Here is a 12,751-nt window from a genome sequence, read left to right as displayed (position 1 = left end):
GGCACAACTATACAATCTGATTGTGTTTCTGATGAGGCCAAATAGAAGGGAGTCACAAGTGCATTAAACTAGCAAGTTTTCCAGACCATCTGTGGTTGTGGTTAGCGTAGAGAATCCACTGCCACGTTGAGGTCTCAGAAATGTCCCCAAGAGTTTGCTAGACTGTTGCTTCTCTCTGGAACAGTTGATTTCACAGGCAGGGTAGCATACTGCAGAGCAAAAGAGAACAGCTCTGAGTGAAAACATCTGAGGCAGCAGCACTTTCGAAAACCTGACCTAGTAATGAAAATTCAAGGCATCTTGAGTCAGAGACAACTTAGGAGAATCATCATCCTAGGGAACAAAGAGGTGATACGCTGTGAAAGTACAAAGAATTTGGCCCACAGGAGTGCATGTTAAAGAACAGGACTCAACACAACAGTCCCTATAACAAACATCATCCCAGAGGGCCACTAAAAGGAAAAAGAAGAAACCAACACCAGTAGGATAGGAGAAATCTGCCTGCCTTTTTTTTTTTTTCTCTCCTCTCCAAGATGGGGAAAAAACCTTCTCTGCTGCAGAATCCCATTACTGGGGGGACAAAAAACATTGATGGTCAGAAAAAGATTCAGCAATACAAGATCTTCTGAAACATTTCTTCTTTGCAAACAGATTAGCCTTTCCACAGGCCCATCTGCAGGACTTTGAATCACTGGCAAACAGAAACACATGGGGGTGATGAGAAATACAAGTATTTCCAATGTATGATTTTAAAATGGAAAACTGTCTCCCTACTTTGTTAGTCATAAAATCCATGCAGTTTCTCCATGCTGTGCATCTGAATAAGCATGGGAAACAGAACAATAGTCATTGAAACATGCCAAATTAATTCCACTCCAGAATATTGTCTCTGCAAGCAAGAAACTAGGTGGGGGATGTTTACAGATCTTATTTACGTGGTTTTTGTTAGATTTTCATTTCTCACAGCAAACAACAATAGCAGCAAAACTTTATTTTTCAGTTTCTAGTGAAGGAGAAGAATGAGTCTAGCTTTCTTGTCATGACAAAGCAGAGTTCGATAGGTAAATAACTGGTATGAATACATGCAAAATACATATTTTTGCATTTTTCAGGATTAATGGTTGCAAGGTCTTGGAACATTAATATAAAGATTTAAGAACCTGTTTAGATAGTGCAACTTTATGTACTGAAATTTAAATTAAATGTAATAGCACATATTAGTATCCCTCTCTTTCCTCCCGAGTCCTATAAAATACACACACAGTCCTGGCTTCCAAGCACGATACATATGCTTTGGGTATCCTTCAGCCCATAAGAACCAGCAGGATATGTGTACGGGTTCCTTGTTGGGAATTGTTTTTACAAGAACTGTGGGATAGACATGTATGCACAACAATTATGAGTGACTAGTGTATCACTCACTCTTGATGTCTGCCACTCACTAGGACAGTAAAGGAAGTGAGAACTTTTTCCTGAAAACAACTGTAATTTTCATCTGTGGGCAAGCAGAGACAGACTTGTCTGACAAATTGTGACTGTTTCTATGTAGGGAGCTTAGCCTGTCCCACAACACCAAAGCAAGTCTAAATCACCTTGTACCAACGTGTAAAAGTCTAGCTTAAAATTTGAGATCCAGATTTAGAACTACTGCTCGCCAAGAATACTATGCTGGTACATAGAGGTATTATACTGCTACTCCAAACTGTGTACAACTTGACTTCTGAGCAAGAGCAGCTTCTACTTACGCTGATTTAACAAGAAAAGCCTAGAAACCAAACTTACGCACATGATCAACCTCTTCCACTTCTCCCTCTTCATTTCAGCCAACCTTATACAGGAGCTAAGTCTAACTGAGAAATCTGCAAGGATCTGCAGATTTCCTCCCCCCCACCTCCCCTCAGTAACTCTCTGCCTTTGCCACCTGCTACTTAAAGTATACCCTAAATCCACAGTGCTTTCCTTTTAAAAGCTCCCTTTCCATGGACAGTCTTAATAAGGTCTCAGAAGACATAACAGAAATTCATCAGTCTCTCACTACTCTTGAATATAAATCTCTTGCAGGCAATGAAAACCAGGAAGCTTATTTTCCCCCAAGTACTTACTGACATCACACCATGAACACTCCCAACCAGCCTTAAGACCACATTATCTAATACATACAACCAAGGAGGGAAACACACATTTTATACAAGACTAGTTTATTTTTAAAAAGCCAACAGAATGAATGACTTGAAGTGGTTAAAAAAGCCAGTGAAATATAAACATTTTTCCTCTGCTGCTGAGAAAAGGCAGTAAAAGTTGCTTGGGTTTAGTACAGACTCTGCACATTAACATTGTTCATGTCATTGCTGGGAGGGGTGAGGGGGTAGAAATCTGCTGCCATGGATGGACTTTTATGGTGCAAGCCCAAGCCCAGCATGCCTGAAAACAGTGCGAGATTGTAAGCTATATAGTGCATCCATGTATAGACAGCTTTATTCACCTCTGAGTTTATTGCCCCCACCCCACCCCCCAGCTCGCTTTCAGGTTCATGACTCAGAATGCTAATTGCCCAGTTTTTGTTTAGGGCTGGCTGACTGGCTGTCAAGCCAATTCTATTGCCTATTTGACAAATGAGCTCTTTCACCTCCCTGCAAAGGCTGTAAGGAAGGTCACGAGACTGTATAGTGTGCATTTTTTTCTTCTTTACAACAAAGTTTAAAGGGGAGAATTCAAGCCAACTCAGCAAAACAGAGAAACTAACCAAACCCAGAAATCTCCCCCAAACTCTTTTTAGCCCACAACAAACAGGACTCCTGTAAAATGTGGATTATTTCTTTACATCCTGCATTTTTAATGTGTCCTGGCACACTATCTTTTTATCTGAAAACAATTCTGTGAAGCAGCAAAAGTATATACAAGTTGATGGCCAGGTTACAAAACAACACAGCTGGATATAAAGCCACACCATTCAAAAACAGAAGTAAGTCAAAATCCTCCCCACCTCCAAGTCAGTTTACAGTAGAGCATTCCTTCTGAAGACCCCATCCTGTCAGGAAAAAAAAAACACCCAAACAAAGAAACCCAAACCCCTTACAAATCTATGTTTACATATCATACAACAGCAGCATCAATTTCAACTTTGATAAAAACTTAGTTCATTAGGACAGCAGCAGTCTTCGCAGAATGGTTGAAGTTGGAAGGAACCTCTGAAAGTCATCGGATCACCTAGACCTGGCTGCCTAGCACCACATCCAGACTGCTTTTGAGTGTCTCCAAAGAGAAAGACTCCACATCATCTCTGGGCAAACTGTGCCAATGCTCAGTCACCCTCACAGTAAAGGGAGGGGAGAGAGAGAGAGAAAAAAAAAAAAAAAAGTGTTTCCGGATGTTCAGTCAGAAGGTCCTGTGTTTCATTTTGTGCCCATTGCCTCTGTCACTGGGCACCACTGAAAACAGCCTAGCTCCATCCTCTTTGCACTCTCGCTTCAGGTATTTATACACATTAAGGTTCCCTTAATGTGAACAGTCCTAGCTCTCTCAGCCACTCCTTGTAGGAGAGATGCTCTGGTCCCTTAGTCATCTAGGCAGCCCATTGCTGGACTCTCCAGTATGTCAGCATCTCTCTTGTACTGGGGAGCCCAGAACTGGTCCAGATGTGGTCTCACTAGTGTTGAGTAGAAGGGAAGAATCCCCTCCCTCAACCTACTAACAACACTGGTAATACAGCCCAGGAGACAATTAGTCATCTTTGTCACAAGGGCACAGTGTGTACACCAGGACCCGCAGGTCCTTCTCTGCATAGCTGCTTTTCTGTCTTACAGTATACCATTACAACAACCCATAATGCTCAAGGGATACCCAGGCTAGCCTTAGGTCTTAGAAGTCTAGCTAGAGAAAGGGTTTTCAGTTAAGTTACAAATCTCTCAAGTCTTAGACTTCACCTACTTGGCTTTTGCCTCCAACTCCACAGCTGCAGCAAGAACAGCTCTGTCTGGGATGTAACTGATCTGCCCTCCACTAAGTTGCACAGGCCCTATGAGTAGCTGGAACTTGAGCTTGCTGACCGCAGCTTCTGGCCATTCCATGTCCTTTGGAGAGCCAAATGAAAGAAAAGTCTCAAACCGGCTTGACACAAGTCTATTTTTCCATAATTCTTGCTACAAAAATCAAGTCTGTCTGTGCTCCAGAGCTCTGCAGTTCAGCTACAACTATACTACACATTTTGGTTGACACAACCATGAAATGAAACAGTACACAACAGTTAAGAGAAGCTGGGGAGAGATGTTCATTTTCAAGGAAAGGCCTGTGCTTTAAAAAGACAAACGTTATTTTATTTATTAATTTTTACAGAAAAACCCAGTACATATGGAGCCTGAGCTAGTGCATATTAAACTGTTCTAGGTGGTTTTATTTACTTGTCTGAAAAACAACGTAGCATTTTCTTCCAGTTTCAGGAACTGATTAAAAATGGTTTTAAGATGACTTGATAACAGATGTCCAAATCTCAAGTAAAATCATGAGGTTTGGCTTCTTGCTATTAACAATTATGAATTAAATGCATTTTTCCTAGGAAGGGGTGGTGGTGCTTTCCATATAGAAAATATGTAAAACCTAACAAATCATTATTCTGCCAGAACACCCTCTAGCTGTACAATTGTCATATTTTAGACTTCAAACACTAGACTACAGCTGTTTTCCCTACTCATTCATTCTAAAGAGGAATCATTTGTGTTATCTACTGAAATTATACAAAAAAATATGTACAATCTCTTCTAGAAAGCCACTTCAAAACAAAATTCTTCTCTGGGACTTAGACATAGATATAAGCTCTGTATGATCAGAATGTTAAATAAAACATGTTATTGCATCTTTGCTGAATGAAAAAAAAAAAATCACCTCTTTCCAAGCCTATTCACACCATCCAACATGAGTATCATATGGTATGTAAGTACAAGTATATATAGGAGTATACAGTATGAGTTAATTACTACCCATTACTATTTGTAAATATTTACATCCAAGGCACATACACAGAGTAATCAGAATCCAAGTTAACAACTCACTTCTGAACCAGCAAAATTTGTCCTAAATTTTTAAGTGGCAAAACTCCAGTGCTTCCAGCATGTTATTTGTTCTGCTGCAAATGCCAGCTATTATGCCTTAAGCGAACACCAATTTGTAACTTTGTCAGTGTTTTCCATTAAAAAAAGAAAAAAACCCAACATTATGTAATTGAGTATCACAGCACCATTGTTACCAGCCAGGTTTTGTTATTTTCAGTCTTTTAAAGTAAAGAAAACTCTGGCTTTCATTCTAGCTGTTGCCTTTTAGCAAGCCAAACTCTTCATCCAGTAATTCAACACATACTGACTTGTTTTGTGTATTATGTCTTGATATTTCATCTTCTTTCCATCCTCTGCAGCAAGCAAATTAAGAATCAGGCTCTAGTTCACAAATGTTTTCTCCTTCCCCCGCCCCCTTTCTTCCCATTTCCAATCTTATTTTACAGTCTTGCAACACAGAGCATTCCAATGGACAGTTTTATTTGCCCATCTGTCTCACATTTGGCTTGGGTTTGGGGGTTAATTTTGTTTTGGGTTTTGTTAGGGATTTTCGTGTGTGAGTGGTGGTTTATTTGGTTGGTTGGTTTGTTTTGTTTTTTTTAGTTTTGGAGGTTTTGTTAGTCTGGGGGGTTTTTGGTTTTGGGGGGGGTTGTTTGGTCTTTTTGTTGTTGTCATTTTGGTTGGTTTGTTTGTGGTTTTTTTAAAAGAGGAACAGCAATTAGCATACTATGTTAAGGAAAAGTCAAGGAGGCTTATTCTTCAGACACTGCCCTGTGATCCATGTAGGCTTCCCTCTCCATTCCTGGGGACACATGCAGCAGAGACACAATGCCAATATCACCTGTAGCAGAGTGTTCTAGTACCTGAACTGCAGTTTGAGCATGCATGGATTGAAATGGTTATTTTATGTGCAAGTGTCAGCCATGATTCCTTGCTAAGGCATTCTTGAGAAAGATGCCTGGGATCTTCCTCTAGGTGAGCCAAGCGAAGGTTTTATCTGACAGAGAAGCTTGATTGTGTTTCGGTAGAAACTGTGTGTGGACACACAAAATGTGTGGCATGTTACTATTCAATATTTCATCAGAGTAAGAAAAAGAAAGAGGAAAAACACAGAGTTTGGTGCTAGATTCAACTTACCTTTTCATTCCATGCCCACAATCCAATCCCAAGAAATGCTATGCCAAGGAACTAAGGGGAAAAAAAAATAATGTCAGAGCAGGCACTATAAATTTATGGATTTTTTATATATATATATATACATATTGACTCATCCTTTCTGTTGGATAATCAATTTTTTCGGGGGGGGCTTACCAAGAGTTTTAAAATATGCATGTAGCTGTTTACTTTAAAACTTAACCATTGTAACTGGAAGAATTTAAAATTTGCACAACTCATTCAGGGACGTTCCACATAGGAACAGTAGGTGCAATAAACATCACTTTCTCAGCATCAATCAAGTAAGGTTCTTTTTGAGTTTGTCAGACTCAAAGCAAACTCCACAGTCAAGCAACACATTATTTTATTATTATATTACCACCACCTGCACAAAACAACTGTTCTCACAGCTCTCTCCCAGTGAAAATGATTAGAAGTCCTAAATATTATCAGTTTTAGCAATGTTTTCCACAGACACACAGCTGTTTAAATACAATATAACCCGTGACTTGGGGAGGGTGGTGGGTGGTGGTGAGAGGAATATATATTACACACTGGTCTAAAAGAGTAAAAAAAATTTAAATCCCTGAAGCCAACATTTTATAACCTTTCTGATACTGAATGCTCCTGTATTTCAAAAAGGAAGTTACAGTCTTTTTCTCCTCCAACAGACTCAAAAGCACCATTCCCCCATCATGGAAAAGGGAACAACATCTATACTTTTCTTAAATCCCTCTATTCTGCACTCCACTGAATGCTTTGGAGTACATCGTTTCCTTCCACATACTACAGGGTTTCCATGAAAAACCCACGCTAAGGATCAGTGAAACAAGCAGAACAGGCACAATTAGCACTGTGTCTCCCAATACCACCACTGCCTATTTGGCATGATACAGTACCAATCATGCAGAATTGTTTAAAAAACATTGTAGGTGTCCAAGCACATTTCTAAATGTCCATCTGTCCAACTTTCATCTCCAGTTTTTAAAACCCAAGCACTGTCTAAAACAGAAAACTAGATTCACTTTAGCTTCAGGGCATGTAATGGAACGCTGCTCCAGCATCAAACTGGTTTTCTTTGTGGTTTCTCCACACTGCAGTGTACAGACATATTTTGGCACACAGTACACTTTATCTTGCGTAAACAGTTAAGTATCCTAATGATTTTTCTTTTGCAAAACAGGACAAAAGTGTTTTTCTGCCAAGTAGTGGGAAGACACAGGGATACCAGCTTAAAAAGCTTTCCCAGAAGTGATTTCAACAGCTTCAAAGCAAGATTCCTTCTTCCTTATACGCAATTTTAAGTGGCAATTTTAGTTTTATACTACAAGACCACCTGTAAAGCATACCATATCAAGTGGAATATGCTCACTGCAAATATACTGAGGTTCCCTAGCCCCCCTTGCATCTCTGTGACCTTCTCCTCCAAGTGTGCTCTGCCAGCTGACCGAAGGACCATGCACACTACACCCAACCAGCTCACCCAGAAGCCCATCTATACTAGCTGGGAATGAAACTCTCCTTTTTGGACTTGAAGAGTCATGACTGTAAATTTAAACAATACTACAAGCTAGTATTCTTCAAAAGGAGCTGTCACAGGCTTGGCTGTACTTTAATACAAGATAAATGGAAAATTTTCCTAGATGGAAAAACAGAACTGCTGGTCAAGAAAGTCTGTTATTTCAGCAGTCTTAATTGTCTAGTAAGTACAGGACATGGATTTGAGAATGTCAGTACAGCCTCCTGTAATACACCACATGAGCCAAAAAAGGTTAATCTTACCTGTACCAAGACTGCTCTTTTTCTGTAGTTGTAAAGCTTGCCACAACAGTGTGTGTTACCCTCCTGACTGCAGTGATTATTCAAAACTTGAAATAAAGCTGTACAAGTTTCCAAATCACTTTCAGGCAGATGTAGGGGGTTTTGGGGGTTGGTTTTGGGTTTTTCCCCCAGTAACAAGCTTCTTTCCTTCTTTCTTACATAACCAAAAGGCATCAAGATTGAAGGAACAGGAGCGAGGGGGGCAAAAAAGCTACATTATTATAAAAATCCATAAGATGCATTTGGACAGAGCAAATTGTTATTTGTAGATATGTATAAAACATCATGTTTTGTTAAGCGCTTAATACAGTTTTGTACAGAATAAGCATGGAAAAATAGAATGAAAGAATTTGATCAGTGCATACAAATGTGTCTTAACAGTCATACACACTAGCTGCAAGTCTCAGTCAGATCCATTAGCTTTATTAAATTTAATCCAGTTAAGTGTCCTGATCCTACACCAGAAGCTGAGACTTAAGGGTTAGATTATTTCATGGGTTGCAAAAGGTGACTTACAGCAGACTACACAGGTGTCAGGCCAGGCCAAGCTCATCTCAATTTAGGGACTGGGTAATGAGACTGTACTATGCTAATCTGAAGCACCTAAACACCTGAGATTGTCAAGCTTCTGGCAAGCCTGTCAAGAAAAATCAAGCAACTGAGTTCTCAGCATTTTCAGGAGGCTCAAAAACTGACATGCTGCTGAGTCTCCTCCATATCCCAAATCAGAAATTTTTGCCCAGTTGGCTTTTGAACAGCTGATGGAACAGGAACAATGGCAGAGAGCCATTAGGAGAAAAAGGTTAAGGATGGAATCACGAACTCTTTATCACAGGATGCTGTGCAAATCAAAAGCTTAATGGCATTCAGAAAAATAAAGATTAGATACATTAACGGACGATCCATAGATATTGAAAGGTTAATACAGCTTCTGGCTCATGATGTTTTTACACTGTTGCCCATTGGGAGATTATAATCAGGAGAAAAAAAAAATAATCACTGTATGCATGCTTTGTTGCTTAAACGCCTCTTGCCTTGGACAAACTCTACTTGCATTACTCGAGACAAGATACTGAGCCAGGCAAACCACTGACCTAAGCCCCTACAATCACACCCTAGGAAAGCGCACCCTTGCACAAACACAGCCTGCTATCGGAACGAAGCACACAGGAATGCTCTCAGTAATCCCAACTGGCAGAAAACAGATGTTCATGAGGAGACTTACACCTCTTACCATGATTAACTTTGGATTTTCTTGACAACTATGAAAAACTTCTGCATGGTGTAAAAAAAAAAAAAAAAAGTTGGAAGTGCTTAGCAAAATCCTTCTGTTTTTGCTGTTAGAATCAGAAGTAAAACAGGACACATATGCTGCTTATCTTGCAGGCCCTTCTGCAGATGTCTCCAAGATAGTCTTGTCCTGCTTGCTTGTAACCAGAAAAAAAATCATCTCTTCACATCTGAAGCACGTGGGAATGTGGCAAGATGGCACACACATCTCAGTTAATTCTGGAAAATTTCATTTACGTCCATTAAATTATTCCAATGAGTAATAAAAAAATGGAAGTTTGCCTCATTATCTACAAAACACTCTACTGAGAGAAATAATCTCAATTCTCCACATACGCCTAGTAATACCATTTAGCCTGACTATAAATGGTCACCAGATCTGGGGCAAAGCTTGTAAAATCTTGACACTTTTCCATTTTTAAACAATAATTTGCAGAATATTATAACATTCCTCTGGAGCATTACAGACTCACAAAAAAACTTGCATAGTAGTTACTTTCTCAGGCATAGGTTTTCTATTCACAAACATTAAATGCATTCAAATTTCTCTTCTATAAGGATTATATATATTTAAGAGTGGAATGTGTAGCAGTACTTGTACTGTTGCCCTACCTCTAAAGTTCACAGGCAGTTTTCAGAAGTCAATTGATCAATAAGCATTTCAAGCTGCACATATCTATTCCCAATCTATACTGCATGGAGGAAAATGATTTTTAGTTGCTAGGGATACAGCATCATATAGCACAGCACTTCATTTAAAGGGTGCTGGGGTAAATACTAACACAAATACTAGAAAATCTGAGAGAAAGCGACTTAATTGTAGAGTGATCAGATTTACTTCACGTACTGAATTTTTCATCTCACCTGAGATTCTTAAATAACTTGGCACCAGTTTTCAACTAAAAGGACAACAGCCACGGCCAAGCAGTAAAAGGTTGGTTAATGTGCCATGTGCATAAACCAGTATCCATGTGTGGTTTTAAAGACTTGTGTGAGATGGAACTCTAGTGCAGCCACTTAAATTTCACCTCCACCAGAAAAATACACACACACACCCCCCAGAGAAGCGTGTCAAAAATCAGAGTTCAGAACCAGAGCTTCCTCGCAAGAGTTTTGTGGGGGTTCTTTTGGTTTGGGTTTTGGGGTTTTCTTAAGCCCTCAATTTAGGCACTTTGAAGACCTCCCACCTGCCCTTCTGCCCTTGCTTTGAGTTGCCACAAGAACTCTGTGCACTGTGCTAGCAAGGAGACTGTCAGGATTCCTATGGGCACTTTGGTGTTTCTTCCATGGCTATATACTGCCAGTTATTCAGAAAGTGAGATTTCCTTCTGCATGATACAAGTCAGCATAGCACAGGAATGCAAGGGACTGTTATTTAGTGAGAAGCACAGCAGTGACTAGGACAACATGAAGTGTAACATTTCACATCCTGAAATACAATCAGGAAGACACAGGACTTCTGAGCTTTGTACATACACAAAACCAGCACTGAAGTTCCCAACTGATTTTGAAACTCCAGATGAACAATTTTTTCCAAAGCACTTCCTCTGCAGGACTCTGTGCTCAAACTCACTCAGAGATATTCCAGTCAGAACACTCACTGCTTTCTTCAAATATTTTATGCCAAATCAGTCTTTTTGCTTTTTAAGCTAGGGCAAAAAGGAGTTTGATGCCTGTGTGAGAGCATAAAAGGGTTTTGTTGCATGTTTAAGTAGCCCTGACAGAGAAAGGGCACCAAAACAGAAATTAAAGTGAAGTTTCAGTTTTCTTCTTCCCTTCACACCACTGATGTGAACTCTGCTTTAAATATGCCAGTTAGCATTCTTTCAAACAAAACAAAGAGGACATCCTCTCAAGTCTCCAGCTTTCTCCTGGGCCAGTATCACAGGGAAGGAAGGTGCCAGAAGTCTGCCCTGTTCCTTCTTCTATTCACCCCAGTTCCAGTGACTTTCCCTTTCTCAACACAAACTGTTAAGAGCATTTCACTTTCATGTGGCTAGACATACATGGTGAAGAAAGGCAAACTGCTCAAAGTATCCATACATATTTACATATTTATGCCAATGTTTACAAAGAATGCATTCCCCTAAAGACCATTTCTTGTTTGCTTTAAGACATTACCACCAGGAAAACTCCATGTACTTACAGTCAGTGAATGAAGATGCAGCATAGGTGACTAATTACCATTTTAGTTCACAGCAACATTCAGATATAGACTAAAAGACATCAAATCTATTTCCATTTTACATGCAGCTTTTAAAAACCATTAAGCTATATTTCACACACAATCATCTCAGTAATACCTTTTCCCTCCCAATACAAAATGCACACATGTGGAAGAAAAAAGAACCATTTCCATACATTTTGCTCAGCTGAATCAGAGACACAAATGATTTTATAGAATCCTTCAAAGTAGAAAAACAGGCCCAAGAACACAACGAGAAAAGCTGTCTGCTCCGTCTTGCAGGACTCTTAGTGTGATGCCTTCTAATGAAAAATTAAGCACATATGACCCAATTCCAAAGCAAAGTACTGTGGCTGGTAATGTATCTTTCATTTTCACCAGTATGGGGGTTTCCATTTTGTCTGACAAGTAAGCAAGGCATATATACTTCCCACCACCACCAATGCAGTCTGTTGCCATTATTTTCTCACTGCTTTCTCCAGTTCTTTGATTGCAAAAGCAAGACATCTGCTTTCTGTTACTGTTGCTCTATATATTTGTTTTATTGCTTTCTGGTGGTGCAATTTTAAGCACTGCCAATCAGCTTGGAGCAAGAGTCTCTAAAGGCTGAAGTCCCTCTCCTCTTGTCCACAGAAATTGATATACTAGAAAACAGAGGGAAAAGGATGAATTAGACCCTACTTCCCCTGGTCCAACTTTTGAACAACTACTCCCCTCAAGCCTAAATAAAATAAATTTAACTCTTTCCAAGTTCACAATGAGACTCTCTAAACTCAGGTCCTGCTGAGCAGATTTGGAGCAGATTTTTTTTTAAAGCACACAAAACTTACATATAGCGATCACTTGATAAAATTCCTCCGTAAAAAAGTTTTTGGGAATTTAAAGTTTTTCTTTCAGAGAGATCTAGCTGATTTCCTAAAACCAGTAGCTTTTTCTCCATACAAAAATAAGAGACCTTTAAGGTAAATACCCTACCACTACGCCACAGAAACATTTAAAAAGCCTACAGAGTTTAAGTAACAAGACATCTCCATTCACTGTCACTTTGATACATTCACCTCACATAGATCCTATCCCTTCTCTTCTACTCTTCTTTGCACTCTATTGGTGTTTGTTTCACTGTCCTCTCTTTCTCTGCTCTCCCTGAGCCCAGAAGACAATGAGGGAAGACTGAGAAATTCTGCTGCGTGCATCTCTCTATGGGCCTCTTCCCTGCCTTCAGTTCTGAACTACATGAAGTGCTCCATGTCCCTCT

The 12,751-nt window shown here is 39.7% G+C and overlaps 1 protein-coding gene across 1 annotated transcript in view; it reads right to left on the bottom strand.

Moving 5' to 3' along the window:
- TSPAN5 (tetraspanin 5) overlaps positions 1 to 12,751 on the bottom strand; it is an 89,037-nt gene that overhangs the window by 22,845 nt on the left and 53,441 nt on the right. The window contains exon 2 of the mRNA XM_040599008.1: positions 6,183 to 6,233. Within this exon, the coding sequence (XP_040454942.1) occupies positions 6,183 to 6,233 (51 nt within the window). The remainder of the gene's footprint in view (positions 1 to 6,182; positions 6,234 to 12,751) is intronic.

The sequence above is a fragment of the Falco naumanni genome, chromosome 1 (assembly GCF_017639655.2).
Source record: "Falco naumanni isolate bFalNau1 chromosome 1, bFalNau1.pat, whole genome shotgun sequence".
Lineage (NCBI taxonomy): Eukaryota > Metazoa > Chordata > Aves > Falconiformes > Falconidae > Falco > Falco naumanni.
The sequence above is the reverse complement of the archived record's forward strand: the minus strand, read 5'-3'. Positions and strand labels throughout refer to the sequence as shown.